This window comes from Pelodiscus sinensis, chromosome 15 (assembly GCF_049634645.1).
Source record: "Pelodiscus sinensis isolate JC-2024 chromosome 15, ASM4963464v1, whole genome shotgun sequence".
NCBI lineage: Eukaryota > Metazoa > Chordata > Testudines > Trionychidae > Pelodiscus > Pelodiscus sinensis.
Genome location: NC_134725.1, coordinates 746351 through 773789, shown reverse-complemented (window position 1 = coordinate 773789; position 27439 = coordinate 746351). Strand labels below are relative to the sequence as shown.

The window sequence follows — 27439 nt, the reverse complement described above, 5'->3', positions numbered from 1 at the left end:
CCCAGTGGTCCTGGGTGCGGAGCTGGTGATCCATGAACCGGAGGTGCCGCCTCTGGTACTCCTCCTGGTTCCTGGCTCTCCTGCTTGCCCGGGCGCGGGCGGCTGCTGCAGGCGGTGTGGTGCGCCCTGCAGTCCCAGGTGCTGCGGCTGTGGTGCAACAAGACCAGCGGTCAATTACCCCAGGGGCCCAGGTGTGTGAAACCCAGCTCCCCTCTGCAAGGCCAGGGCCCCAGCAGGATCCCCAGCTGCTGCTCCTTGGTGGGCAAGGCCCAGGCGCACGGTCCCGGGGCTCCCTCTCGCCCCAGCCCCCCGTACACATAAGGAGACCACGATGGTACTCACATGTGGACGCCTCCCCGGCCTCGGACGACACAGGCGAGTGGCTCTGTGGGGTGCCTCGGGGGTCCCGGGTCCCAGGCAGGCTGACGGCAGGCTCCTGGCACTCAGAGCCCTCCTCCTCCTCCTCCGTCTCCTGGAGCGGTCCTTCTGCCCCGGGGTCTATCACGTCCCGGGGGGCAGGGACGGCATGAGCCCCCAGGAGGCGGTCCAGGGCGTGGAAGTGGGGGTAGGCCTCCGGGTCGGCCCCTGGCTGGCAGGCCCGGGAGTAGGACTGCCGCAGGTCTTTCACCTTGCAGCGCACCTGCTCCCGGCTGCGCTGGTGGCCCCTGGCGGCCAGGCTGGCAGCCATGCGGCCGTAGACGGCCGCGTTCCTGTGGCTAGTGCGGAGATCGTGGACATTGGAGGCTTCCCCCCAAACCTCGATGAGGTCCACGATCTCCGCACTTGACCAGGCGGGCGCCCGCCTTTTGTGCCCCCGGGCAGGGTCCTGGGAGCCGCCAGGCTGGTCCTGGGGAGCAGTGGAGGGCTGGGTGTCCTCGGGTGGCTGGCTCATAGTGTGGCAGGTGCAGGGTCTGCTGGCACGGGTGCTGGCAGCCTTGCAACTGGCACAAACTGTGTAGCCAGCCCATGGTCCTTTAAGGGCTCCGGGGCCGGGAGGGGGGCAATAGAGTTTCCCTGGTGTTGGCCAGAGTGGCCACCAGGGAAACCTGGGAAGCCTTAGCCTCCCACTAGTTCGAATTAAGGGGCTACACAGCCCTTAATTCGAACTAGCTAGTTTGAACTAGGCTTAGTCCTCGTGGAATGAGGTTTACCTAGTTCGAACTAAGCGCTCCATTAGTTCGAATTAAGTTTGAACTAACGGAGCGCTAGTGTAGCGCCTATCAAAGTTAGTTCGAACTAACGTCTGTTAGTTCGAACTAACTTTGTAGTGTAGACATACCCTCTGGCAGTTATGATTTTTTTTTCTAATGGCCAACCTAACCCACATGGATTTCCTTCTTCCTGGTTTCCAGGCTAGACACCTCAGCTGCGTCTAGACTGGCAAGTTTTTCCACAAAAGCCATTGCTTTTGTGGAAAAACTTGCCAGCTGTCTACACTGGCCGCTTGATTATGCGCAAAAGCACTGACGTTCTACTGTCTGAAATCAGTGCTTCTTGCGCAAATGCTTTGACGTTCCCATTTGGGAAAAAGCCCTCTTGCAGAAATGTTTTTGCGCAAAAGGGCCAGTGTAGACAGGCAGCTAAGACAGTTTGCGCAAAAGCAGGCTAAACAGAAAAAAGCCCTAGTGGACGCTTGGAGGCTCCGTAGCCGCAATCAGCTCTCGGACTTCCTGGTAACCCAAGACACCTTAAAGCAGACGCAGGCTGCTGAGGTCACAAGGCAGGAGCCCTTCTCCGACCTCTGGCCAGAGGTCTGCCATGTGGCCCTTGCCATCCAGCAGACACGCCCCCAAGCACGATGGCAGCTCCAGGTGGGGATCAGCCACCCGCACCCCCAGCACAGGAGGCCCCCAGGGCCAGAAAAAGAAGGGCCCCATTCTGGTCCCCCGGGGGAGCTGGAAGCCCTCCTGGACCTCTGGCAGGAGGAGGAGGCCCTGCACGAGACCCGCTCCCGGCACCGGAACGCGGAGATCTTTGCCTGCATGGCCCAGGCGCTCGCCCAGCAGGGCCATCCAGCCCGGACCCTGGAGCAACTCTGGGCTAAAGTGAAAGAACTGCGCCTGGGCTACGTCCGGGCCAGTGAGGGCCAGGGGCAGGAGCCGACACCTGCCCCCATTACCAATGGCTCCATGCCATCCTGGGCCAGCCAGCACCGCAGGCACCGGACATCCCCATGGACAGCAGCATGCACCCCCCCCTCGTCATCAGGACCACCGAGGCGGGGGAAGGAGACATCAGCAGTGCGTTGGAGGACAAGGCCAGCACTGCCACCCTGCAGGCCTCCCTCCGGCAGCCCCGATGTCTCCCGTGCATCCTCGGAGGCCGGGGAAGGATCCACCGGTGAGTCTTGCACTTTGCACTCACAAGGGCGGGGGGGGGGAAGAGCACATCACTCAGGCCACGTGAGCTGCACGCTGTGTAGCATTAGGCAGCAAGCAGCACGTGCAGCCTGGTGACCAAGTGGCACGTGGCCACAGCAGGCAGCTGCAGGGCACGCCTGGGACCATGCTGCTCACACACATCCGGCGGGACCAGGGGGAAGGGTGGATGCCGGCTGGAACCAGCCAAGGCCCCAGAGACTCAGCCCAGAGCCCGCACCTCCGCAAGGGTGCAGCACGCAGAACGGCAACACTGCCCCATGCCTGGCTGTGAGGCACAGCCAGCTGCTCCTGGGAAAACCGCAGCGTCACAGCACTGTGAGCATGGCCCCCACTGAGCCCCTTGCCTGCTCCCGGTGCCTTGGCTGGCCCCCCGAGGGAAGTCCCCACTGCGGACACACATGTCCCTGGGCTACGTGTGTGAGGGCTAGCGGGAGGGGGAGGGGGGAAGCGCTCGGGCCTGCCCTAGGGCCGCCTGAGTTTTGCTGCAAGGATGGGACACTCCCCAGTCACCCCTGGTTCCGTCCAGGAGACATCCCACGCGATGGGGATCTGAGAGCCCAGACCACCTCTGCCAGATGTGCTCCCAGGCACTGTGTGGGGATTCATCTCGCTCCCTGTCAAACACCAGTGACTAGCCCAAAGCCTCACAGCCTCCACCGGCAGGGAGTTCCACAGGTGAACACAACACAAGCGCCATCCCGCCCTCCACGGGGCCAGGACACAGACCGGTGGTTACAATACATGGAGGAGGACCCTACTCCAGGGGCGGTCCTGTATGCAAACATACAACACGGGGGGCAAGGGGATAACCGAGTGGGCCCAAGCCACACTATGTGGTATCACCTGGGCTCAGGGGTGGAGGGCATGAGGTGTGGGGACAGTGGCCGGGCTGCCTGACTGACCCATCCCTTCTTCTGTTCCCTGCAGCGGGACCGAGCACAAGCTGGGGACCCTCTAGTCCTGCAGCAGCAGCACCCCCAGCTGCCCAACCACCGAGGCAGCGGCTCCACCACCGGGACCAGCTCCTTCGGCGCCACATGCAGGCCGTTGAGCACGTCAAGGCAGCCAGCACTCGGCACGTGGAGGCGGACCTGCAGTGGCGCCAGGAGGCCTGGGGCAGCTTCCAGGCCCAGTGCGTCCGCATGGTGGATTCCATCGCAACCCTCACCGCCCACATTGGCCATGCCATACATTATGGCATGGCCTTGCCCCACGCCCCTGCCATCCCTCCCCTAGCACTGCCCCTGCCCCCTCCTGCAATGGCCCCTCCTGCTCCTGTCCCTGCCCCTCCTGCTCCTGCAATGGCCCCTCCTGCTCCTGCTTCTGCTCCTGCTCCTGCTTCTCCTGCCCACCTCCCCGTGCAGCCTGCCCCAATGCGGCCTGCCCCCCATGTGCAGGTCCGCCCCCGCAGGAGCGGTCACAGGGGCCACCCCTCCCAGGAGTAGCTCCTCCCCCTCCCAGTTCAAGGGCTCCTCCCCCTCTCCCCCTTGTAAATAAAAAAATACAAGTTTTTTCTGTTTAAAACAAAACTGTGTTGGGTGTTTATTGGGAGGGGAGGGGGAAGGGTAGGGGATGGGAGTTGTAAATGGAGAGCGAGGTGACCCTACTATGGGATCTGGGAGAACATGTCCATCAGGGCCTCCCAGATGCACACCACATCCTGGTGCGCCTGGCAGATGGCAGCTGTGCGGGGCTGTTCATAGGCCTGGCCCTCGGCTGCCATCCATGCGGGGAGGAAGGCCTCCCCCCTCCGCTCCACGAAGTTGTGGAGCACGCAGCACACAGCCAGTACCTCCGTTGCATTCCGCTCACCCATCTCGAGACAGGTGAGCAAACAGCGGAAGCGGGCTTTCAAGTGGCCAAAGGCGCACTCCACATGATTGCGGGCCCGGTTGAGGTGGTTGTTGAACCGAGCCTGGTTCTGGTCCTGCCGCCCCATGTAGGGCCACATTAGCCAGGGCAGCAGGGGGTAGGCCACGTCCCCGACAACACATATGGGCATAGGCACATCCCCGACAGTAAACTCCCTCCGGGGGAAGTAGGTGCCCACCTCCAGCCTGCAAAACAGTCCAGAGTTGCGTAGTATGCAGGAGTCATGTGCCCTGCCGGACCAGCCCGCATAAACGTCTAGGAAGCGGCCCCGGTGGTCCACGAGGGCCTGGAGGACAATGGAGCAGTACCCCTTCCTGTTCATGAAATGAGCCGCTCGATGCTCCGGGGCCCGGACGGGGATGTGGGTTGCATCCAGGGCTCCCCCACAGTTGGGGAACCCGAGGGCAGCAAAGCCGGCCAGCGTAGCATCTACGTCGCGCAGGCGGATGACTCTTGGGAGCAGGACGTCGTTGATGGCGTGGACGACCTGCAGAAGGGTGCAGAGAAACACAAGGGAACGCATCACATAAGGCAGGGTGAGTGTTCACTCCCTTGCGCCCCCCCGTGATGCCCTCTGTGCACACACACACACACACACACACACACACACACACACACACACACACACCAGGGCCCCCTCTCCCCACACGCCCCCCCCCCCCCACCAGCAGGCCTGTGCAAGGGAGGGACGGCCCAAACCCCTGGGTGACCCAGCCTGGAGTCTTGGCTGCCCCTGGGCATGGAGTGCAGCACCCTCCCCCCACCCCACTCCCCCGGGACTTACCTCCATCATGACGACACTGACGGTGGATCTGCCCACCCTGAACTGCTGTGCCGCTGATCGGTAGCTATCCGGGGTGGCCAGCTTCCAGACTGCGATGGCGACCCTCTTGTCCACGGGGATGGGCGCCCGCAGCCGGGTGGTGGCTCTCTGGAGCGCAGGGGCGAGCCAGGCGCACAGCTCCAGGAACATCCGCTTTCGCATTCGAAAGTTCCGGAGCCATTGCTGGTCGTCCCATTGCCCCAGGACCAGCCGGTCCCACCAGTCCGTACTGGTGTCCAGTCTCCACAGTGGCCTCTCCACGCTGGAGTGGGGATGCCACAGGGACGCCACCACCTCCCTGGTGAGGGAGTCCAAAGTGACCTGCGCCTCCAGGTCCTGGAACAGGAGGGCAGCAGCCTGGAGCACCAGCGGCAGGCACTCCAAAATGGCCGGCAGGGGCCAGAGCAGGCACATGGCCACCCGTGGCTCCATGGCAGAAAAAACAAGGGAGATGAAAAAAAAACCAAGCAAAGGCACTAAGTGGTAAAAGGCAGTGGTGACCAAAAGGCAGAGGGCAACCACCAAAACTGCTACGGCTGTCAGTCCCTGCAAGAGGTCCTAGCACACGCAGCAGGAGAGAAACGGCTGTGCAGGGAGATCCCTTTAAGCACGTGTCTGAACGGAGCTCCAGCCCCCGTCCCCAGAAAGGGCTGGTGCCCTTTTGCCCTCTTCAAAATGGTTCCGGGCTTCTGCTTTTGCGCAAAAGCGTCCCGCCAATGTAGACGCACTTTTGCGCAAAAGCGCATCATTATAACGATAACTCCGGGACCAATCTAGACGCGCTTTTGCGGAAATACTTTTAACGGAAAAATTTTTCTGTTAAAAGTATTTCCGCAAAATCATGCCAGTCTAGACGTAGCCCTCCTGTACAACTGGTTTCCACCTTCCTGTGTCGCTGTCTCTCATCTACTACTCCAAATCTGGCCTGTTTCCCATGTGGTTGCCCTCATGCTGCTGCTCCTGTTGTGACTGTCTAGGCTATGTAGAATTTATAAACTCCATATTGGGACCATAATGTAAAGTTGATTTTTTTTATAATTAAATCTGTCAGCAAATCTCCCCTTCCTCCGTACAGTCTGTGGAAAGAAAAACCCTAGTCAGAAAGAGCATTCCTTACCAAAACCATTAGATCAAAATACATTTGTAATTTGTAGGTGAAGCCATTTTGGAGTTAAGTTGAGCCAAAATGATGATCAAGAAGTGAGATCACATTATTTCTTCCATTTTTGAACCCTTCATCTCTCAAGTACTTTGTATGATTTGTCTCATACTTTCTAGAAATGTTCTATTCTGGAATAAGATCAACAACTTCAGGCAGATTGGTTTAGTTTTGGCGAGGTTGAGGGAAGTGAGTCAAAATCAGGTTTATAATGGAAGGTTAGCTTTCACCCTAAAGGGATGATGCTGTCATCTTGAAATTTAGTCAGTTTGAACAAAAATGAATTCAGTTGTTTCAAGTGATACTCCAACCACTGAGTCATCCTGCCAACTTTTGCAGTCTTACACTCACTCTTATATTTTAAAAACTGTAAGTGAAATTGATTGTATAAGGGAGGTGATGAAACGTTTCTCTGGTCTGACGTGTAACAGAAATCTCCATTGTCACATTTGCAGAGAGAAGTATTGTTTCTGTTTTTTATTTCTAAGTTGATGTTGCTTTTAACAATATAGAGCCTGGCATCCTCATGGTGCAATCATGGTACCTAAATAACTTATATGATGTATAAGTGATACCAGGAAAAAATGTTTACATTCAGTAGAGCAGTAGGAGTGTTCTAGTAACATCCACAGTATTGAAAATGTAAGTTGGTGATGTTGAATGTATGACTCACCTTATGAGTGGGCCCAAAACAATTGGTGGACAGAACCCCCCCTTCATGTTGTAGGAAATAGTTTAAGTCCATCTTTTGTGCCAACAGTTTAAAAGGCAAGTACTGTTGGTTTAGATCTAGGAGAAGCATAGTGGAAGGTTGCCATGGGTATGCTTTAGAGCCTGTAGCCAAAAAGAAATGGTTGCATTCCCCTCAGAAAAGCTGAAAGGAGTTGTATATTCTACCACAGATATTGAGGTATTGAAACTGTTGGGTGGGAAACCAGAACATTTAAACCAGAACAGTCTAAACACAAATTGTGCTAAATGATGTTCTGTGGTTCTGTTTGTTAAGCTGTTTTCAGATTAGATGTATGAGGTACTGCCCCCTCCCCCCATTGCATTGGTCTTGTAGTACAGGCAGTTGCTGAAGTTTTTTCTACTGATCTCCCCTTGAGTTTTTCACGGGGGTTCCCCTCACAGAAACTGGAGGGTTGTATGAAAATACCCCATTTTTATTATTTTTTAAAAACTTTGGGTTAGCTTTAAAAGCCAAAGTTTGCATAGCGGGATGTCAATTTAGTTTAATAAATGGGCAGTCCTTGCTTTTTTTTGATGGTAGTATTGCATTTTCCACTATAATTGATGGTGCTGCCAACCTTTTTCTGTTGTCATGCTGCCATCCAGAATTTTGTTGTCTTGATACTATCTGTTCCTTCCTAAGTTATAACTTTTGATGGCTACTTCTGATTTTAGTTACAGTAAATTAAGCAGTTTCCAAATAGTATCACCTATAGTACCTCTCATCTAGTGATCTTAAAGGTTATATTTTACAAAACCTCTGTATTATCTTCATTTTAGAGAAGGGAAAACTGAGTTATCCAGGTAAAGTGCCTTGCATAAGGCATACAGCAAGTCAGTGGAAGATCTGGGAATAAAACTAGAACTCCTGGCTCACAAACAAACGTTCTAACCTCTAGGGTGGGCCAACAAATTAATCATAAGTTGTCCTGCTACATTTGTATCTTTTTTAGGCTAAATCAGAATTAATGTATCTCAAGCTGCTTTCTGGAAGCAGCGAGGGAGTCTGCCCATGCTAAGCTCATGCCCATTCATAAGATCTGCAGTTACAATTGAGCTCATGTTTGAATTGGACAAAAATGCTATGATCTGTCTATTTGCTCGGCAAGGTGTGGCTGTAGAAGCGAGAATATCCTTTCACCGAATTTTACTCACTGACATGTAACCCAACTTCTTTTGCTCGTTTTAGGTGATTACAGACTTGGAAGAACAGCTGAACCAGCTGAGTGAGGACAACGCAGAATTGAATAATCAGAATTTCTTCTTGTCAAAGCAGCTTGATGAGGCCTCTGGGGCCAATGATGAGATAATACAGCTGCGAAGTGAAGTTGACCACCTCCGTCGGGAGATCACTGAGAGAGAGATGCAGCTCACCAGTCAGAAACAAGTGAGAGTTTAGAAATTCTGTTTAAAAATTTCTTCAGGATGCTCAGGGGCGTAACAATGGGTGGGCTTGAGTGGGGCTGTTGCCCACCCACATTCTATCAAGCCGCCCCCCCCCCCCCGGGTGCTCCAACCAAGGAGCAGGGCTGGGGCTTACCCTACTCTGCCCCAGTGCTCTGGACGGGAGCAGGGTTGGGACTTAAGGCCCTCCATCCCTCCTCTTCTCCCCTCCTCCATTCTTGACCATCTACCCGAAGTTGGGGCCCACCCAACTGGGCCCTTCTGGCTATGCCACTGCTCTGACTAGCCTGAAATTCTTTCTAATTTGGAAAAACAATGGCATAACTTTTATAGCAATTTGACCCTACAATGGCAGTTCTGGGAGGTAGTGTAAGAATGCATTGAGATTTTTGGTATGTTCTTTTGTGACTCATGGCAGCACTGGCAAAGAATGGTGTTTCCTAGCTGTTCATCTCTGCTTGTGGTTAAAACCATCATGAGGTTTCACTGACATTAAAGGCAACCACGATTAAATGCATAAAGATACAGGCCTTGAAATAAATGAGATGTGACTTACCAGTTGATGATGTGGATTTGCACATACAACTTCACCATTTCAATTATAGTATCTTAAAAAGTACATGTTTGATGTAGGAAGTGAGAATTAATGGGAGGATTTCATTTTAGACAATGGTGGCCTTGAAGACAACATGCACTATGCTAGAAGAGCAGGTGATGGACTTGGAGGCCCTGAATGATGAACTGCTAGAGAAGGAACGTCAGTGGGAAGCATGGAGAAGCGTTCTAGGGGATGAAAAGTCCCAGTTTGAATGTCGGGTGCAAGAGTTACAAAGACTGTTGGATACAGAGAAACAGAGCCGGTATGGCTTTTCTCTTCATTAATCTTTGTGTAAAAGTGCTCTTTGGAATATAGGTCAATATGTACATATAGAATGTGAGACCTGAATCTGCACTCAATATACGTTAATATGAGGTTGTGACAGACCGGGCCGTGTCTGGGCACAGCTGAGGGTGTCCGCTCAGGGCAAATTGCTCAACCTCGGGGCTCCTTACAGCCCCCAGACTGGTGACCTCTCCAACCAGGCCACAAACCAGTCCCACAGAGCGCTTCAGCTGCCTGCCTGAAGCCTCACGAGCAAAACCCCTCCGACACCCCAGCAATATCCGTGCCCCAGATGGCCCCGGGCCTATACACGGGTGGGGGGTCCTAGCACCCAATCCCACCTACCCCGAACAAGTTCTGTCCGGTTCCAAGAAACCAGCCACAGATCCCTGGTCAATTTACCCTCTGGACCTTACCCACAAATCACGCTGGGCCAATCCTTTAGCATCTAACATCTAAAGGTTTATTATTACAATAAAGAAAAGCATGAGAGTAAGGTTGTTAAAGGATAGTACATTACATGCATCAAATCTCCCAGTTCTCGATGCAGGCTCTAGCAGAGATGTTACAGCTGCTGGTTTAAAAGTCCTTGTTGCGCATCCTAGGATCAGGATGGGTCCACAGTTCTTTCTGGCTCTTCGATCCCTGCAATGCTCCCTCTGGGATGAAGTGCTGAGCTGAAGACCAAGATGGAGTCCACCACATGGCCTATTTATCCCTCCTTCCTGGTCTCTTCTTGGCTACAGCAGGTCACCTGGCCCACGGCTACTTCCTGTGTTTACTGCTGGTAGCCCTTAGGTATGAGTCACCACTCATTCTTTAGGTGTGTCCTTGGCCCATTGAGTGCCATTGTCCCACAGGGCCTCGCTGATTAGCATGTCCATAGGCTGGGCTCTGCCCACTGCTCAATCACATGCAGAGAAATATTCAGTATCTACACAGATTACAGATTCCTAACTACACCCACAGACATTATTCAAACACATGACTAGCGTACATAGGATTAGCAGACAGTAAGCTTCTATTCAACACCCTACATGGCTCCCTTTTATACCATTTTTGGGGCCAACACCCCCCCATGGGTGCATCAGTGATCTGGCTGCTCCCCTCAAAATCCAGTAACGTGACAGAGGTAAATCTAGAAGCTGGATATTTAAACCGATACATGTGACACTCTGGTGATACCTATTCCCTTTCATTCCCGTGCAAGGGCACTGAATATAGAAAATCGTATTTCTGACTGTAACTTGCAAACTTTCAAACTAAACCTGGACTGTACCATGATATGGTAAAATCATCTTTGATTCTAATTCCTTGTTCTGGTGACTTTGAATTCCCAAGCAGTAGCTCCAGCAGGGGCTGAGAACAGAGTTGTATAATGTGGAAGCATCACAGTAAGCCAACGAGCTATATAAACCAACATTTTGAGTTTGAGGCAAGCCTCTGAAAGCGTCGATTGATGTCCTGGCATCCTAGGAAGTGGTCAATCCCAGAGAGGAAATCATAGGTAAAATTTTTTTCCATTTTCAATACAGAGTGCGAGCAGACCAGTGTATTACTGAATCCCGCCAGGTGGTAGAACTAGCTGTTAAAGAACACAAGGCAGAGATTCTTGCTCTCCAGCAAGCACTGAAGGAGCAAAAACTCAAAGCTGAGAGTCTTTCTGACAAGGTCAGAATCTTTTCACCTTAATCTTCTATACATTCACCAAATAAAAATGTGTCAATTCAGATGTTCGTGATAGAAATGTGGTTTTGAGCTAAACAGTCTCTTTCAGTTGTTGGGGGTAAATTTTACAAAAAGATGGAGGCCTCTCTTCTTGAACATGCAGTCCTGCAGGCCTAGAGCCTTGTTTTTCCATCCGTTAAATCTAACACAAAGGGCAGATGCTGACATCATGCGTGTTAATGACATCTCTAAGGGTACGTCTACACAGCAAGACTAAAGTTGAATTAAGCTACGCAACTTGAACTACGTCAATTGCATAGCTGAAGTTGAAATAGCTTAATTCGGCTTTTGGCGCTGTCTACACAGCAGGAAGTTGAAGGAAGAGCTCTCTTCCTCTGACTTCCCTTACTCCTTGTACAATGAGGGTTACAGGAGTAGGAGTAAGAAGTCCTCCAGTTCGACATTATTTCGAAATAAAGGCTTGTATTGTAGACATGCTCTTTGTTATTTCAGAATAACATTAGTTATTCCAAAGTAACGCTGCTGTGTAGACATACCTTAACTGACGTGACATTCATATTTGAGCAGTGTCAACCAAAACCCAGTGGTCTGGATTTTTAAAAAAGCAGTAAATAATATTTTTCATTCCAGCCTTTTATGTTTGGTGAATTTGGATTTTAAATCTTATTCTACTTGTTGGTGTGTCTGACCATGTCTGTGTGACCCAACTAGCTCAATGACTTGGAGAAGAAGCATGCAATGCTGGAGATGAATGCACGCAGTTTACAACAGAAGCTTGAGACAGAACGTGAGCTCAAACAGAGGCTTCTGGAAGAGGTAAGGACTGCCCGGTGAGGGGATTTCATATACAGGCAGTCCCCGGGTTACGTACAAGATAGGGACTGTAGGTTTGTTCTTAAGTTGAATCTGTATGTAAGTCGGAACTGGCGTCCAGATTCAGCCGCTGCTGAAACTGACCGCCAGTTCTGACTTACATACAGATTCAACTTAAGAACCCCAAGCGTCCCCAAGTCAGCTGCTGCTGAAACTGATCAGCAGCTGATTCCAGGAAGCCTGGGGCAGAGCAACTCTGCCTCGGGCTTCCTGTAGTCAGCGCTGGTCAGTTTCAGCAGCGGCTGACTTGGGGACGCCTGGGGCAGAGCAGCTGGGGTGCTGCTGGGTTGCTCCAGTAGCACCGCTCCTCGCTCCTTGGCGCTACTGGACCAACCCAGCAGCACCCCAGCTGCTCTGCCCCAGGCGTCCTGATTCAGCCACTGCTGAAACTGACCAGCAGCGGCTGAATCAGGACCTAGGGCAGAGCAGCTGGGGTGCTGCTGGGTTGGTCCAGTAGTGCCCAGAGCGGCGCTGCAGGACCAATCGGCAGCGCCCCAGCTGCTCTGCCCCAGGGTCCACAACAAAAGCCTGGTCTGCTGGGGGGGGGCACACTAGCTGCGCCCCCCCCCCCCCCCCCAGCAGACCAGGGACACAGGGAGCAGAGCCGCAGCGGCAGCGGGGTGCCGCGCCTCTGAGGCTTTGCTCTGGCAAAGTCTCAGAGGCGAGGGACCCCGCCGCGGCTGCGGCTTCAGTCCCGGTGCCTGTGGTCTGCTGGGGACGGTCCCCAGCAGACCACAGGCACCGGGACTGAAGCCGCAGCAGCGGCGGGTTCCCGCGCTTCTGAGGCTTTGCCAGAGACAGAGACCTGAGCACTTTAAAATACATTTAAATTCACAGATCAACCAAAGATGCAGATGCTTGCCCTTGTTTCTAAGAGAGGTTTTTCTTACAGGGAAATGTTTATGAGGTAGCTTTTGGTGTCAGTGTGAAAACTGACATCCAGAAATTCTTGATGTTGCTGTCTTCCTCACAAGCTAGCAGGTATAGGCTTTCCAAAAACTAAATAAAACAACTGTCCACTGTGTGTGTCTAAATGTTGTGTCAAAGCTCTGGCCATGCCCTGAGGGTCCTGTGCTTCTGACTGTTTGCCTCAGAGGTTTGCTGTGACCCTCCACATAGCCTCTTCTTTTCTAGAGGCAGGGGGTCACAATCTACTGAGCCATACACATCATAGGCTATTCCACAGTTGGGGTGAAAACCCCTCTGTAGTCCTGGTCTCCCATAGAATCATAGAATCATAGAACCATAGAGCTGGAAGAGACCTCAGAAGGTCATCAAGTCCAGCCCCCTGCTCTCGGCAGGACCAATCCCAACTAAATCAACCCGGCCAGGGCTTTGTCAAGCCGAGACTTAAACACCTCTAGGGATGGAGACTCCACTACTTCCCTAGGTAACCCATCCCAGTGCTTCACCACTCTCCTAGTGAAATAGTTTTTCCTAATATCCGACCTGGACCTCTCCCACCACAACTTGAGACCATTGCTCCTTGTTCTGCCATCTGTCACTACTGAGAACAGCCTCTCTCCATCCTCTTTGGAACCTCCCTTCAGGAAGTTGAAGGCTGCTATCAAATCCCCCCTCACTCTTCTCTTCTGCAGACTGAACAGACCCAACTCCCTCAGCTTCTCCTCATAGGTCATGTGCTCCAGCCCCCTAATCATTTTGGTGTCCCTCCGCTGGACCCTCTCCAATGTGTCCACATCCTTTCTATCTTGGGGGCCCAGAACTGGACACAATACTCCAGATGTGGCCTCACCAGAGCCAAATAAAGGGGAATAATCACTTCTCTGGATCTGCTGGCAATGCTCCTCCTAATGCAACCTAATATGCCATTAGCCTTCTTGGCTACAAGGGCACACTGTTGACTCATATCCAGCTTCTCATCCACTGTAACCCCCAGGGCCTTTTCTGCAGAACTACTACTTAACTGGTTGGTCCTCAGTGTGTAACTATGCTTGGGATTCTTCCGTCCCAAGTGCAGGACTCTGCACTTGTCCTTGTTGAACCTCATCAGATTTCTTGTGGCCCAATCCTCCAATCTGTCTGAGTCATTCTGGACCCTATCTCTGCCCTTAAGCGTATCTACCTCTCCCCCTAGCTTAGCGTCATCCGCAAACTTGCTGAGGGTGCAATCCATCCCCTCGTCCAGGTCATTAATAAAGATATTGAACAAAACCGGTCCTAGAACCAAACCTTGGGGCACTCCACTAGAAACCGACCGCCATCCTGACATCGAGCCATTGATCACTACCCGCTGGGCCTGGCCTTCTAGACAGCTTTCTATCCATCTTACCGTCCATTTATCCAATCCACATTCCCTTAACTTGCTGGCAAGAATATTGTGGGAGACCGTATCAAAAGCCTTGCTAAAGTCAAGGTATATCACATCCACTGACTTACCCATGTCCACCGAGCCAGTTACCTCATCATAGAAGCTAATCAGATTGGTCAGGCACGACTTGCCCTTTGTGAATCCATGCTGACTATTCCTAATCACTTTCCTCTCTTCCAAGTGCCTCAAAATGGATTCCTTAAGGATCCCTTCCATGATTTTTCCAGGAACTGAGGTAAGACTGACCGGCCTATAGTTCCCTTTATCGTCCTCCTTCCCTTTTTCGAAGATGGGCACTACATTTGCCTTTTTCCAATCATCCAGGATCTCTCCCGATCTCCATGACTTCTCAAAGATAATGGCCAAAGGCTCCTCAATGACATTTGCCAACTCCCTCAGTACCCTCGGATGCATTAAGTCCCATGGATTTGTATACATTTAGCTTTTCTAAATAGTTCCTCCCCTCTCAGGGGACACTCTGTAGTGGCATGGGGACAGTTCAGAGGAACCCAGGGCCACCCACTACTCCAGGTTCCAGCCCAGGGACCATAAGGCAGCAGCAACAGACAGGGCTTATTCTACTCCCAGTCTGGCAGCTACTTCCCTGGGCCACTTCCCTAAATGATTGCTCCCAGTACCTTTCCTCTGGTACCTGAGCAAGTCTGTCCTGCTCCTCCACAGTACTCTGTGTTGCTTGCATCCTCAGCTCTCACCCAGTACACTTCTTCTGGGATTCTGCCCTGCTTGCAGGGAGACCTTATAAACAAGCCTCAGCAGGCCTTAATGGTGCTCTGATTAGCCTGCTGCTTCTGGCAAGCTCTTAATTGGCTCCAGGTGCCTGCCTGATTATGCTGCACTAGGCTCCTCCCTGTTTACTCAGGGATGAGAGAGCTGTTCACTGAAGCCCCAGCATACCCGCCCTCTGTCTGGGTATGTCTACACTAACCCGCTAGTTCGAACTAGCGGGGTAATGTAGGCATACCGCACTTGCAAATGAAGCCCGGGATTTGAATTTCCCGGGCTTCATTTGCATAAGCGGGGAGCAGCCATTTTTAAAACCCCGCTGGTTCGAACCCCGTGCAGCGCGGCTACACGGGGCTCAAACTAGGTAGTTCGGACTAGGCTTCCTATTCCGAACTACCGGTACACCTCGTTCCACGAGGGCAGCTCCTGGGGTTTTTCTTTCCTCCGCACAGCTTGCTGTGTGGTTGCGGGGGGCGTCTCTACATCTGGGTCCCTGGGGTGGTGGCTGGTGCAGTTTTTGTGGAGTGCTGAGGGTGGGGTGAGGTTTGCCTTCCCCTGCATTTCTGCTGCTCCCTCCCCAGCCTCAGTTGCTGCAGGGGCCTTTTTCCATTCTTGGCCCCACTGCTTGCTCCCCTGACTCCTTTTGCTCTGCTGGGCCCTGCAGCAGGTGTTGCAAGTCTGCCACTCAAGTGCCCATGGGCACATCTCTCCTCCTTCCCCCTCCCAGAAGTGTCTAGCTACCCCCACCCTACTTTTCTTCAGCAGACGCTTCTCACTGCCTGTCCTCCCTCCTTGCTGCCTTTCCCCCCTTTGATGTGTGCCCATGCCGCCCTTTTTCCTTTTGTTTGGTGTCTGAGCCCCCTTCTTTCTTAGTTATCTCCCTCGCTTTTTCTCTCCCTCCATGTTAATATAATCTACCCCCTCATCTCCCCAGTGTAACCGGAGGAGCCAGTCTTACCATCCTGTGCTGAGAGTTGTAGCTCTTCCTCCTTTCTTTATTTCTGCCCTCCCACCCCGCTTCGAGCCTAATGGGAGGCGGGGAGTGGTGAATATTTCCCCCTGCCCCTTCTTTCCTCCCTTCGCTCCCTCCCCTCACTATTGTCCTCTCCCAATTGTTATTCCTGTCCTTCCCTCCCACCCATGACAACACTCTCAATGGAGGGGCTGTTTTGTGACGCCCCTTTCCCTCCTGTCCTGCTGTCCACTCCTGCAAATGCTAGCCACTCTGAAGCTGCTGGGTTGCTTGCCAGACCAGCTGTGGCAGGGAGCACAGGTGGGACCTCCGGGACCCCTGCTGTTCCTACTGCAGAGCATTCTGCCACAATCACCATTAAGAAGGTTCCCCTGGGGTATGTCTACACTGCAAAGTTAATTCGAAATAACAGCAGTTATTTCGAATTAACTTTAATAGCATCTACACAGGCAAACCGCTATTTCGAAATAAAATTGAAATAGCAGGGCGCTTAATTCGAATTTGGTAAACCTCATTCTACGAGGAGTAACGCCAAATTCGAAATAGCTAATTCGAAATAAGCACTGTGTAGGCGCTTATTTTGAATTAGCTGGCCTCCAGCCCTTCCCAGTTCTTCTTCGAGTGCTTGCTCATGTCCATTCTGATTAGGTGTACGCGCGCCGCGTGCATGGATTCCGGAGCTTTTTTCCCTTAGCAGTATCCATAGGGCCAGCAGGGAGCCCCCTGGAGTGGCGCCAGTATACCGGTGCATATATACCCCTGCTGGCCCTCCACCCCCTCAGTTCCTTCTTACCGCTACTGCCCGTGACGGTAGTTGGAGCATGCTTTCAGGCTGTTAGCCTATCTCTTAGCAGTTGTATTTCCTTTATCTGTTGTATTATAGTTCTATTTGAAGTTTTATCTAGTTAAGTAGTTGTTAAGTACTGTAAATAGTGTAATTAGTTAGATAGGGGAGCACAGCGGGACTCTCCCCATGAGGGGAGGGCATGCCAGGGCCCCAGGGCTTTAAACCCTGTGCTTCCTGCTCTAAACCTATGCCCTGTGGAGATCCCCACTCCGACTTTCTGAAGTGTCTGGGAGAGGGCCATCGAGCCGAAAACTGCACTATCTGTAAGAGCTTTAAGCCCCGGACCAAGAAGGAGAGGGACTCTCCGCTGAAACTCCTGTTAATGGAGTCGGCACTGCAGCCCCAGGGCAAGGAGCACCCTCACTCTGTCTGCAGCGCGCCGTCGGTGGCACCCGTATCGGCCAAGCACCGGTCTGAGGCCGACAAGGCACCAAGGCACAGATCGCAGTCCCCGGTGCCGAGGGGCTCCAAGGGCTCGAGGGGACGCTCAGCAGAGAGGAGTGCCCAGAAGGTGCGCCCTAAGGAGGGGCACCTGTCTTCTAAGGCCTCGAAGAAGAGGCGCAGCCCAGACAAGGGCAAGAGCCCGGGGCAGCCCGCAGGGATAGGGGAGGTCCGTCGTCCCTCCACCCCAGAAACTTTCGAAGCGGCCCGGGACCTCATTGAGATGGCCGCAGAGGAAGGAGAGGGCCCAGTGCCGCAGGAGCAGACCGCGCCGGCATCAGGCTCAAGCGCCCCCCAGCAGGCTATGGCAGCCGGGCTGTGGGACTCTCTGGGCGAAGTGCAGGTCTCGGGCCAGCATCAACAGCATTTCCCGGTGCCGGAAAGAGCACCGGCACCGGAGCTGGGACGAACACCGGCCTCGACCCCGGGCCCCTACCTAGCAGCACCGGCAGCGGCACCAGGAGCGAGTGCGCTTGCGGCACCGACGGCCCCGGTACCTGGGCACCCGACGGCCCTTCTGGCACCGGTGCAGGGGCCAGCACCACAGACGGGCCTGTGGGCAGTGCAGGGCCCCGCACCGTATTATGTGCCGACTACGGCACCACAGCCGGTGCCCTGCACGGCACCACAGCCGGTGCCCTGCACGGCACCGGCGCTGCTGCCTCTCCTGGCACCGATCCCAGCTCACGCCCTGGGAGCGCCAACTCAGCAGCAGACTGCGGTGCCGCAGCACATGGCGGCACCGGTTGGATACTTACCGGCCTACCAGATGCAGCTGGGCACGGTACTGCCGCAGCAAGGGCCTCCACTTATGCCGCCGGCACCGCGTGTGGAACACAGGGGCAAGCCATCGGCCATGGCGGCGCAGCGAAGGGTGCAAGCGTCATCGCCCCCCCCCCCCCCCCCGGTCAGCATCGGACTATTCATCGGAGTCCGAGGCTGAATCGGTGACATCAGCCCGGTCATTGTACAGGTCCCGATCCCGCCATAGGTCTCGCTCATTGGTTAGATCAACTCACCGGGAATCAGTAGACCAGCAGCAGTGGCAGGGACAACCCCAGTGGCCATTCTGGATGCCCTGGGCTTACCACCAAGCCCAGGGGCCTCCTCCTACGGTGTCGGTGGCTGGGTCGTCCTGAAGGAGTAGCACCCCATCAGCCACCCCATTAAGAGCCCCTCCGCCTGCAGACAGCTCGTCCATGGCGACGATGCCGAGACCTCAGGTAGTTGGTCAAGGGCAGGAGGCTACGACCCAGCTGGGCTTGGCCCATATGGACATTTCGGCCGAAGGGGAACCAGAGGCGCAGCTCGGTGAGGAGGAGGTAGTTCCCCCGAGAGAGTTCTCGTCATCTTCACCGGATGAGGCCCTGACGGACTCCGCACCTCAGCCCCCTTCAATGGACGCAAGGGCGCACCAGGAGCTGCTCCGAAGGTTGGCGGTCAACCTAGCGGTCCAGCATGAGGAGGTCCACGAGGACCAAGATCCTATGGTGGATATTCTGGCGGCAGCAGGCCCTGGTCAAGTGGCGCTTCCACTGAATAAAACGGTGGACAAACTGTCGAAAACCCTGTGGCAGACGCCGGCCTCCATTGCGCCGACCCAAAAGGGGGTCGAGAGGCAGTACTACGTACCCCAAGCAGGGCACGAGCATCTTTTCAACCACCCAGCGCCGGGATCGATAGTAGTGCAGGCCGCGGGGCAGAAAGAGCGTCAAGGGCCCCCAGGTCCTACCCCAAAGGCGAAAGAGCCCAAGAAATTGGACCTGCTTGGCCGGATTGCCTACGCCACGGGGGGCCTCCAGCTACGTATAGCTAACCAGCAACTAATGCTGGGGTGTTATGCCTTTAACACGTGGGCATCAATGCAAAAATTTGGCAGCCAGCTTCCCCCTGAATCCCGCCAGGAGTTCAGGGCTATGACGGAGGAGGGAAAGGCAGTGGCTGATTCGGCTGCCCGCACTATGGCTACGGGGGTGGTCATGAGACGTAGTGTGTGGCTGCAAGTGTCTGGCATCCTGCCCGAGGTGCAGACCACTATTCAGGACCTACCTTTCGAAGGGTCGGGCCTGTTTTCAGAGCAGACTGATTCCAAGCTTCATAGCTTGAAGGACTCGAGCGACGTTGAAGTCGCTAGGGATACACACCCCGGCCCCCCAGAGGCGTTCCCTCCAGGCTAGATCCTATCCCAGACGAGGGCAAAACACCGATAGGGGCCGCAGGAGGGGCTGCAACAATAGCCGCCCTGACCTCTTTAGAGGCAGGTGTAGGGGCCCTCGGTCGGACTCCGAGAGAGGCACAGGGCCATCACCCGGCCACCAAACTAAGCCCTCATTTTGAAGGTACGCCGGAGAGCAGAGTACCAGTCGCACCTACCTACCCACTCTTTGGGGACCGTCTCTCCCTCTTTTACCAGGAATGGATAAAGATCACATGGGACCGCTGGGTCCTAGACCTGGTAAAGCAGGGGTATACTATCCCCTTCCTTTCCTACCCTGCCCCCCACCCCCCCTCCCCTTCCCTCTTCAGGGACCCTTCTCATGAGACACTCCTTCGGCAGGAGGTGTCCAACCTGTTGGCGCTAGGGGCTATAGAAAGAGTGCCCCCAGACGTGAAGGGAAAGGGTTTCTACTCCCGCTACTTCCTAGTACCCAAGGCGAAAGGGGGCATATTAGACCTCCGAAACCTTAACACCTTCATAAGGAAAGCAAAGTTCAGGATGGTGATGCTGGCTTGCATCATCCCATCGCTCCAAAAGGGGGACTGGTACGCTGCTCTCGATCTCAAAGATGCGTACTTCCACATTTCGATTTTTCCGAGTCACAGAAAGTTCCTACGGTTCGTGGTGGGACAGGACCATTTCCAGTTTACGGTCCTCCCGTTTGGGCTGTGTACGGCCCCGAGGGTTTTTACCAAATGTATGACGGTGGTAGCCGCGTTTCTGCGGCGGCACAGGGTCCAAGTGTTTCCATACCTGGACGATTGGCTGATAAGGGGCACGTCTCGAGAACAGGTGATAGATCACGTCACACGGGCAAGGGCATTGTTCGGGAGCCTCGGCCTCCTCATAAACGATGCCAAATCGTCATTAGACCCCACGCAAGTGATAGACTTTGTGAGGGCCCATCTAGACTCGCCCTCGGGGAAGGCGTCTCTACCGAGGGACAGATTCCTGGCTATCCGCTCGTTGGTAGCGGAGCTGCAGGAGTTTCCAACTACGACGGCAAGGACCTGTATGAGGCTCCTAGGCCACATGGCGGCGTGCACTCACGTGGTCCAACACGCCAAGCTGTGCATGTGCCCATTGCAGGGGTGGCTCAAAGTAGTGCACAACCCTTTGAGGTTGCCGTTAGATGCGGTAGTGACTATACCTCAGGACATTCTTCGCTCGCTAGACTGGTGGAAGGACGAGGGCACGGTGTGTGCGGGAGTCCGATTCACCAGAGCATCCCCGTCGGCACAGCTGGTCACGGATGCTTCGGACGCAGGATGGGGCGCTCACCTGGGCAGCCTCAGGACGCAAGGTACGTGGTCGCCAGAGGAGGTTCCCCTCCATATAAATATCAAGGAGCTGCGGGTGGTCAGGCTGCCTGCAGGGCGTTCCTTCCCCACTTACAGAACAGAGTGGTGGCGGTGCTGACAGACACCATTACGGCCATGTTTTATATCAACAGGCAGGGTGGGGTGCGTTCCTCTCCCCTGTGCCAGGAAGCCCTAGATCTGTGGGAACTGTGTGTAGCCCACGGCATTTGCCTAGAGGCCTCTCACCTCCCGGGAACCAGGAACGGGCTAGCGGACAGGCTCAGCCATTCGATTCAGGCACACGAGTGGGTGCTAAGGCAGGACATACTTCACAGGGTCTTCCAGAGGTGGGGGTCTCCCTGTTTGGACCTGTTTGCGACACTGAGCAATGCCAAGTGCAGGGAGTACTGTTCGTACATGGGGCACGGTCTGGGTTCTCGGGGCAATGCGCTGCACATCAGGTGGCCCAGAGGCTTACTCTATGCCTTCCCCCTGTTCCCCCTCATCAGAGTGCAGAGGTTCAGGGTCCAGGCCATCCTGATAGCGCCAGTGTGGCCTCGTCAACACTGGTTCACCACCCTGCTGGATCTGACCATGGAGGGCCCACTCAGGCTACCCCTCGTGCCGGACTTAATCACACAGAGCTACGAGGCCGGAGTAGCACTCCACCCGAGCCTGTCATCTCTGCACCTAGCGGCGTGGCTCCTCAGTGGCTCTCGGTTACGGAGCGAGCCTGCTCCAGAGCAGTCCAGGAGGTCCTGTTAGAGTGCAGGAAGCCGTCCACTAGGGCCCTTTACGAGACTAAATGGAATAGGTTTACCTCATGGCTAGGGGGCAGAACGCTCGCTCCGGGTGAAGGGGCGGTCCCGACTGTCCTGGAATACCTCCTCCACCTGTGGGAACAGGGTCTGGCCACAGCCTCCCTGAGGGTACACCTGGCGGCTATAGCGGCTTTTCACACCGGGGGGGGGGGGGGGGGGTGGTCAGAGGTCCATCTTTGCTAATCCCATGGTTAAAAGGTTTCTGAAGGGAATTGACAGGATGATGCCATATGAGAGACCGCCGGTCCCGACTTGGGATCTTAACCTGGTCCTGACTGCCCTTATGAAGCCGCCATTCGAGCCTCTGGCGTCATGCTCTTTGAAGCACTTGTCCTACAAGGTAGCTTTCCTAGTGGCCATTACCTCAGCCAGGAGGGTGTCAGAGCTTAGGGCGCTGACTTCAGAATCGCCCTACACGGTGTTCTTTAAAGACAAGGTGAGGTTGCGTCCACACCCGGGGTTCCTTCCCAAGGTTGTTTCGCATTTCCATCTCTCCCAGGATATTTACCTACCAGTGTTTTACCCCAAGCCACACGTGTCACCCAGGGAACAGGCTTTGCACTGCCTGGATGTTAGGAGGGCGTTGGCTTTTTACATAGACAGGACGTGAGGGTTCCGCAAGTCAACTCAATTGTTTATTTCAGTGGCGGAAAGAATGAGTGGGTTGCCAGTCTCGGCGCAGCGTATATCCTCGTGGATTATTTCCTGCATTCGACTATGCTACGAGGGCGCGGGTAGGTCACCTCCGCGCATAACGGCACATTCCACAAGAGCCCAGGCAACGTCGGCGGCGTTCCTTGCCCATGGGCCGATATTGGAAATCTGCAGGGCAGCAACCTGGTCATCGGTGCACACTTTTGCGGAGCATTATGCGATTACGCAACTGGCCAGGGAGGATGCTGCCGTCGGGAGGGCAGTTCTGAGATCTGCAGAAGGATAATGGGGTAGTTAGTTACCTTCCGACCCCGCCTCCGGAGGGGGGACACGGCTAGGGATTCACCTAATCAGAATGGACATGAGCAAGCACTCGAAGAAGAAGAAGAGGAGGTTACTTACCTCGTAACTGTAGTTCTTCGAGATGGGTTGCTCATGTCCATTCTGCATCCCACCCACCTCCCCGTGTTGGAAGGAGCCGGCAAGAAGGAACTGAGGGGGTGGAGGGGCCAGCAGGGGTATATATGCACCGGTATACCGGTGCAACTCCAGGGGGCTCCCTGCTGGCCCTATGGATACTGCTAAGGGAAAAAAGCTCCGGAATCCGTGCACGCAGCGCGCGTACACCTAATCAGAATGGACATGAGCAACACATCTCGAAGAACTACAGTTACGAGGTAAGTAACCTCTTCTTTCCCCTGGTGGCCACTCTGGGCCAAACCAGGAAAACTCCTCTCCTCTCCCCCAGCCCTGGAGCCCTTAAAGGGGTAGACTCTGGCCAGACTGCACATGCCAGATCCAGGCCTGCCAGCAGGTTCTGCCCCTGACCCAGTGGCCCTAGGATGAGCCAGGCAGCCAGTGCCAGCCAGCCATCCACCGCCCAGTCCCCCAGCACCCAGGAGCCAGCCAGGGGTCATAGACGCCGCGCTCCCTCCTGGACTAGTGAGGAGACCATTGACCTCATTGAGGTTTGGGGGCAGGCCCCAATGTCCATGATCTCCACACTAGACAGAGGAATGCAGCCGTCTACGGCCGCATAGCTGCCACCATGGCCCAGAAAGGCCACAAGCCAACCCAGGAGCAGGTGCGCCTGAAAATTAAAGAGCTGCGGCAGGGGTATGCCAGGGCCACTCGGGGCAGCTCCTCAGCAGGGGCAGACATCTGCCCCTACTTCGAGGCACTGGACCGCATCCTGGGGGACGGGACGGTCCGTGCCACCCCGGGGGGCAGCGAGCCGGGACCAGAGGGCCCTGACCAGGGCACGGAGCAGGAGCCGCCACACCGCCAGGACCCCCGAGCAGTCCCACCTGCAGAGTCAGCAGGGTCCTCTGGGGAGGCCATACCATGTAAGTGCCATCACTGTCCCTTACCCGGCGGGGGGTGGGGGGCAGGGAGGGAGACCAGGGACCGTGCACGTGGGCCTTGCTTACCACAGATCACGCAGCAACCTGTGCACGAGTGAGCAAGTGCCGTGCCACCCCTGGGCAGGTGGCTCCAGCTGCCTGTTACATAGGGGCCTTGGCCTGATAGCCACACACGTGTGTGAAGAGACCTGACATGCTCCTGACCCCGGGGCAGGACACAGCAGGATGCCCTCTCTTCACAAGCCCCCTCTAACATCTCCCCACACCTCACCCACACTATACACAGCACAGGGCCATGGGTGCGGTCTCGGGGCAGCTCCCACTATGAAATAAGGGATAAGGGATCTTTTGGAAAAGGCTTTATTTTCCGCAAGATCAGCATCTAGACTGGCGCTTTTTTCCGGCAAAGCTCCTTGCAGAAAAAAAGCAGCAGCCATTTTTATGCTAATGAAGCGGGGGAGATTTAAATCCCCGCTTCATTAGCAATTGCGATACGTCTTAATTTACATCCCTTTTACGAAAAAGGGATGTAGTCTAGACGTAGCCATTAAGTCCTGACCTGGTGCACTGCCAGAACTGGTCCCGGCCAGCCTTAACCTCGATTCAGAGTCCACTCAGTGTGGACGCGCTATTTCAAAATAACAAAATGCTAATTCTAATTGCCTTTTGTGTATAGATGCGTTAATTCGAATTAGCTTAATTCAAATGAACTATTTTGAATTAAGAAAACTTGAATTAACGCTGTAGTGTAGACATACCCCTGAAGGGCAGGAAGGGCCAGGGGACCAAGAAGAGCAATAGCCCCACCCGGAAGTCAAAACCTTATGTGGTGGTGCCTCTCCCCCGCCATGGCCCTGGTGTCGGCCACGGCTTTCCCTCTTTTTCTGCCCCTTTTTCCCTCCACCAGCTCTGGGGGCGATGGTGTCCCAGCCTCCAGAGCATATGCCCAGGTAGAAGCCACCCCTCACTCGCCACCTGCCAGAATTCCATCCCCAGCAGCTGTGGCCCCTTTCCCACCCTTCCTCAGGGAGGGGCCTACGACTGTGGGGCCTATATCTGCTCCTGCTCATGCTTCTGGGCAGAGTTACACTGGGTGGCATCCACTGGCTCTCTTGATGCCTTTGTGGGACAGTGGGTGCGGTCAGGGGCTCTCTGCTCAGTGTCTCTGTCCAGTTCCCTCGTTTTAGCCCTTTGACCCTCACACCCTCCCTTGTTTATTCTTTGATTTTCCCCCCAGAATTAGTTGGGAGTCTAGGGCTCTGTAGGTCATCCTCGTAGGCTGGTGCGGGTCCTTTAGATGTGGCTTATGCCCTCCCACCTCCCAAACCCCCAGAGCTGGTTATTGGGGCTTTTTTACTGTGTGCTGAGCTTGTGTTTGTTGGTGTGTGGTGGTGGTGGGGTTTGTTTGTTTGTTTGTTTGAGTGAGGCTTTAGAGAGGGAGTTCTCCAGGTAGAGGAGAAGCAGATACAGGACTCTTGAGGGAAGTGTGTGTTGTGTTTGGGGCTTTCTTGCTGTGTGCTGAGCTTGTGTTTGTGAGTGAGGGTTGGTGTGTGTGCTTTTTTTTTGTTTGTTTTTGTTTGTTTGTTTTTTTCCCGTGTCTGTGAGCGAGGCTTTTTTTTTTCACTTCCCCTTTGCCCTCCCCCTCCCCTTGATGGAGTTTGTGCTGTGATTGGCTATGATTGGTAGGTGCTGTGATTGGCAGGTGGAAACTGTTGGCTTCTAACTAAAGTTTGAATTCTAGAAGCCTCTGCTGATTGGCTGAACCTTGGTAGGGGGAGGGGCTTTATAAGGCAGTGGGCAAGCGACCAAGGAGCTTGCGAACAGGTGAGTGCTAACAGGGAGTTTAGAGAGGGAGTTGGGAAGGGCGCGAGGTTCTCTTGCCTTTCTTTTTAAATCCCTTCTCCAGGACAGCAGCGATGGATGGTGATGGGTCTGCTGCTGTTACCTGCACAGCGTGTGCCATGTTTATCTTCCTCACAGAAGAAAGAACAGATTTCATCTGCACGAAGTGCAAGCTGGTCGACATTTTGGAAGAAAAAATTAGAGGACTGGAGACCCAAGTGTCAACCCTACACTCGATCAGAGAGGATGAAGACTTCCTCGATAGAAGGCAGCGTTTAATCCTTCAAGCACGGCAGGTGGAGGAGCCAGTGAGGGCAGTACGTGACCAAGAAGAGAACTGGCAGCATGTAACTTCTAGAAGGGGAAAAAGGCCAACACGGGAATCCCCCAATGCTATAGAGGTAAGTAATCGCTTTCAAGCTCTCTCCACAGGCTCTGCAGTGCTGAAAGCTTTGGAAGGGACCTCACAAGGAAGAAACCAGAAGGGAACACCATCTACTGGAAGGCATGGGATGCGTGGTCCTAGGGATGGGGGTTCCACGGCCACCACCCCCAAAAGAAAACGACGGGTGGTGGTGGTCGGGGACTCCCTCCTATGAGGGACTGAGCCATCCCTCTGCCGTCCGGACCTGGAATCTCGAGAGGTATGCTGCTTACTTAGAGCTCGCATTCAGGATGTGACTGAGAGGCTTACCAAGCTGATCAAACCTTCAGATCGCTACCCCTTCCTGCTTCTCCACGTGGGAACTAACGATACGGCCAAGAATGACCTTGAGCAGGTTACTGCAGATTATGTAGCGCTGGGAAGAAGGATCCAAGAATTCGGAGCGCAAGTGGTGTTCTCGTCCATCCTCCCTGTTGAAGGGAAAGGACTGAGCAGGGATCGTCGAATTGAGAACGTAAATGCGTGGTTGCGCAGGTGGTGTCGCGGTGGTGTCGCAGAGAGGGCTTTGGTTTCTTCAACCATGGGACTCTGTTCCGGGCACAAGGATTGTTAGGAAGAGATGGGATCCACCTAACGAAGAGAGGAAGGAGCATCTTCGCAGGCAGGCTTGCAAACCTAGTGAGGAGGGCTTTAAACTAGGTTCGTCGGGGGACGGTGACCAAAACCCTGAGGGGAGTGGGAAAGTCAGATACTGGGAAGAAATGCAGAGAGGAAGGAGCAAGAAAGGAGGACCCCTGTTTCGAATGGAGAAGATAGGGCGATCAACTGGTTACCTGAAGTGTTTGTACACTAATGTGAGAAGCCTGGGCAACAAACAGGAAGAACTGGAAGCCCTGGCCCAGACCAAGAAATATGATTTAATTGGGATAACAGGGTATGTCTACACTACAAAGTTAGTTCGAACTAACGGATGTTAGTTCGAACTAACTTTCATAGGCGCTACACTAGCGCTCCGTTAGTTCGAATTTAATTCGAACTAACGGAGCGCTTAGTTTGAACTAGGTAATCCTCATTCCACGAGGATTAAGCCTAGTTCGAACTTACTAGTTCGAATTAAGGGCTGTGTAGCCCCTTAATTCGAACTAGTGGGAGGCTAGCCCTTCCCAGCTTGCCCTGGTGGCCACTCTGGCCAACACCAGGCAAACTTGTCTGCCCCCCTCCCGGCCCCGGAGCCCTTAAAGGGCCACGGGCTGGCTACACAGTTTGTGCCAGTTGCAAGGCTGCCAGCACCCGTGCCAGCACACCCAGCAGCTGACACCCATGAGTCAGCCACCTGATGACACCCAGCCCTCCCCCTCTTCCCAGGATAAGCCTGGCGGCTCCCAGGACCCTGCCCGGGACCGCGAGAGGCGGGTGCCCGCGTGGTCTAGTGCGGAGATCGTGGACCTCATCGAGGTTTGGGGGGAAGCCTCCAATGTCCACGATCTCCGCACTAGGCACAGGAACGCGGCTGTCTACGGCTGCATGGCTGCCAGCCTGGCCGCCAGGGGCCACCAGCGCAGCCGGGAGCAGGTGCGCTGGAAAATCAAGGACCTGCGGCAGTCCTACTCCTGGGCCTGCCTGCCAGGGGCCGACCCGGAGGCGTGCCCCCACTTTCACGCCCTGGACCGCCTCCTGGGGGCTCATGCCGTCCCTGTCCCC

At 54.5% G+C, this 27439-nt stretch overlaps 1 protein-coding gene across 1 annotated transcript in view; it reads left to right on the top strand.

Annotated features, from left to right (window-relative positions):
• Nucleotides 1-27439, top strand: part of LOC102451575 (citron rho-interacting kinase-like) — a 358679-nt gene that overhangs the window by 194336 nt on the left and 136904 nt on the right. The window contains exons 16-19 of the mRNA XM_075897800.1: nt 8157-8354; nt 9038-9231; nt 10790-10925; nt 11655-11759. Coding sequence (XP_075753915.1) covers nt 8157-8354; nt 9038-9231; nt 10790-10925; nt 11655-11759 — 633 coding nt within the window. The remainder of the gene's footprint in view (nt 1-8156; nt 8355-9037; nt 9232-10789; nt 10926-11654; nt 11760-27439) is intronic.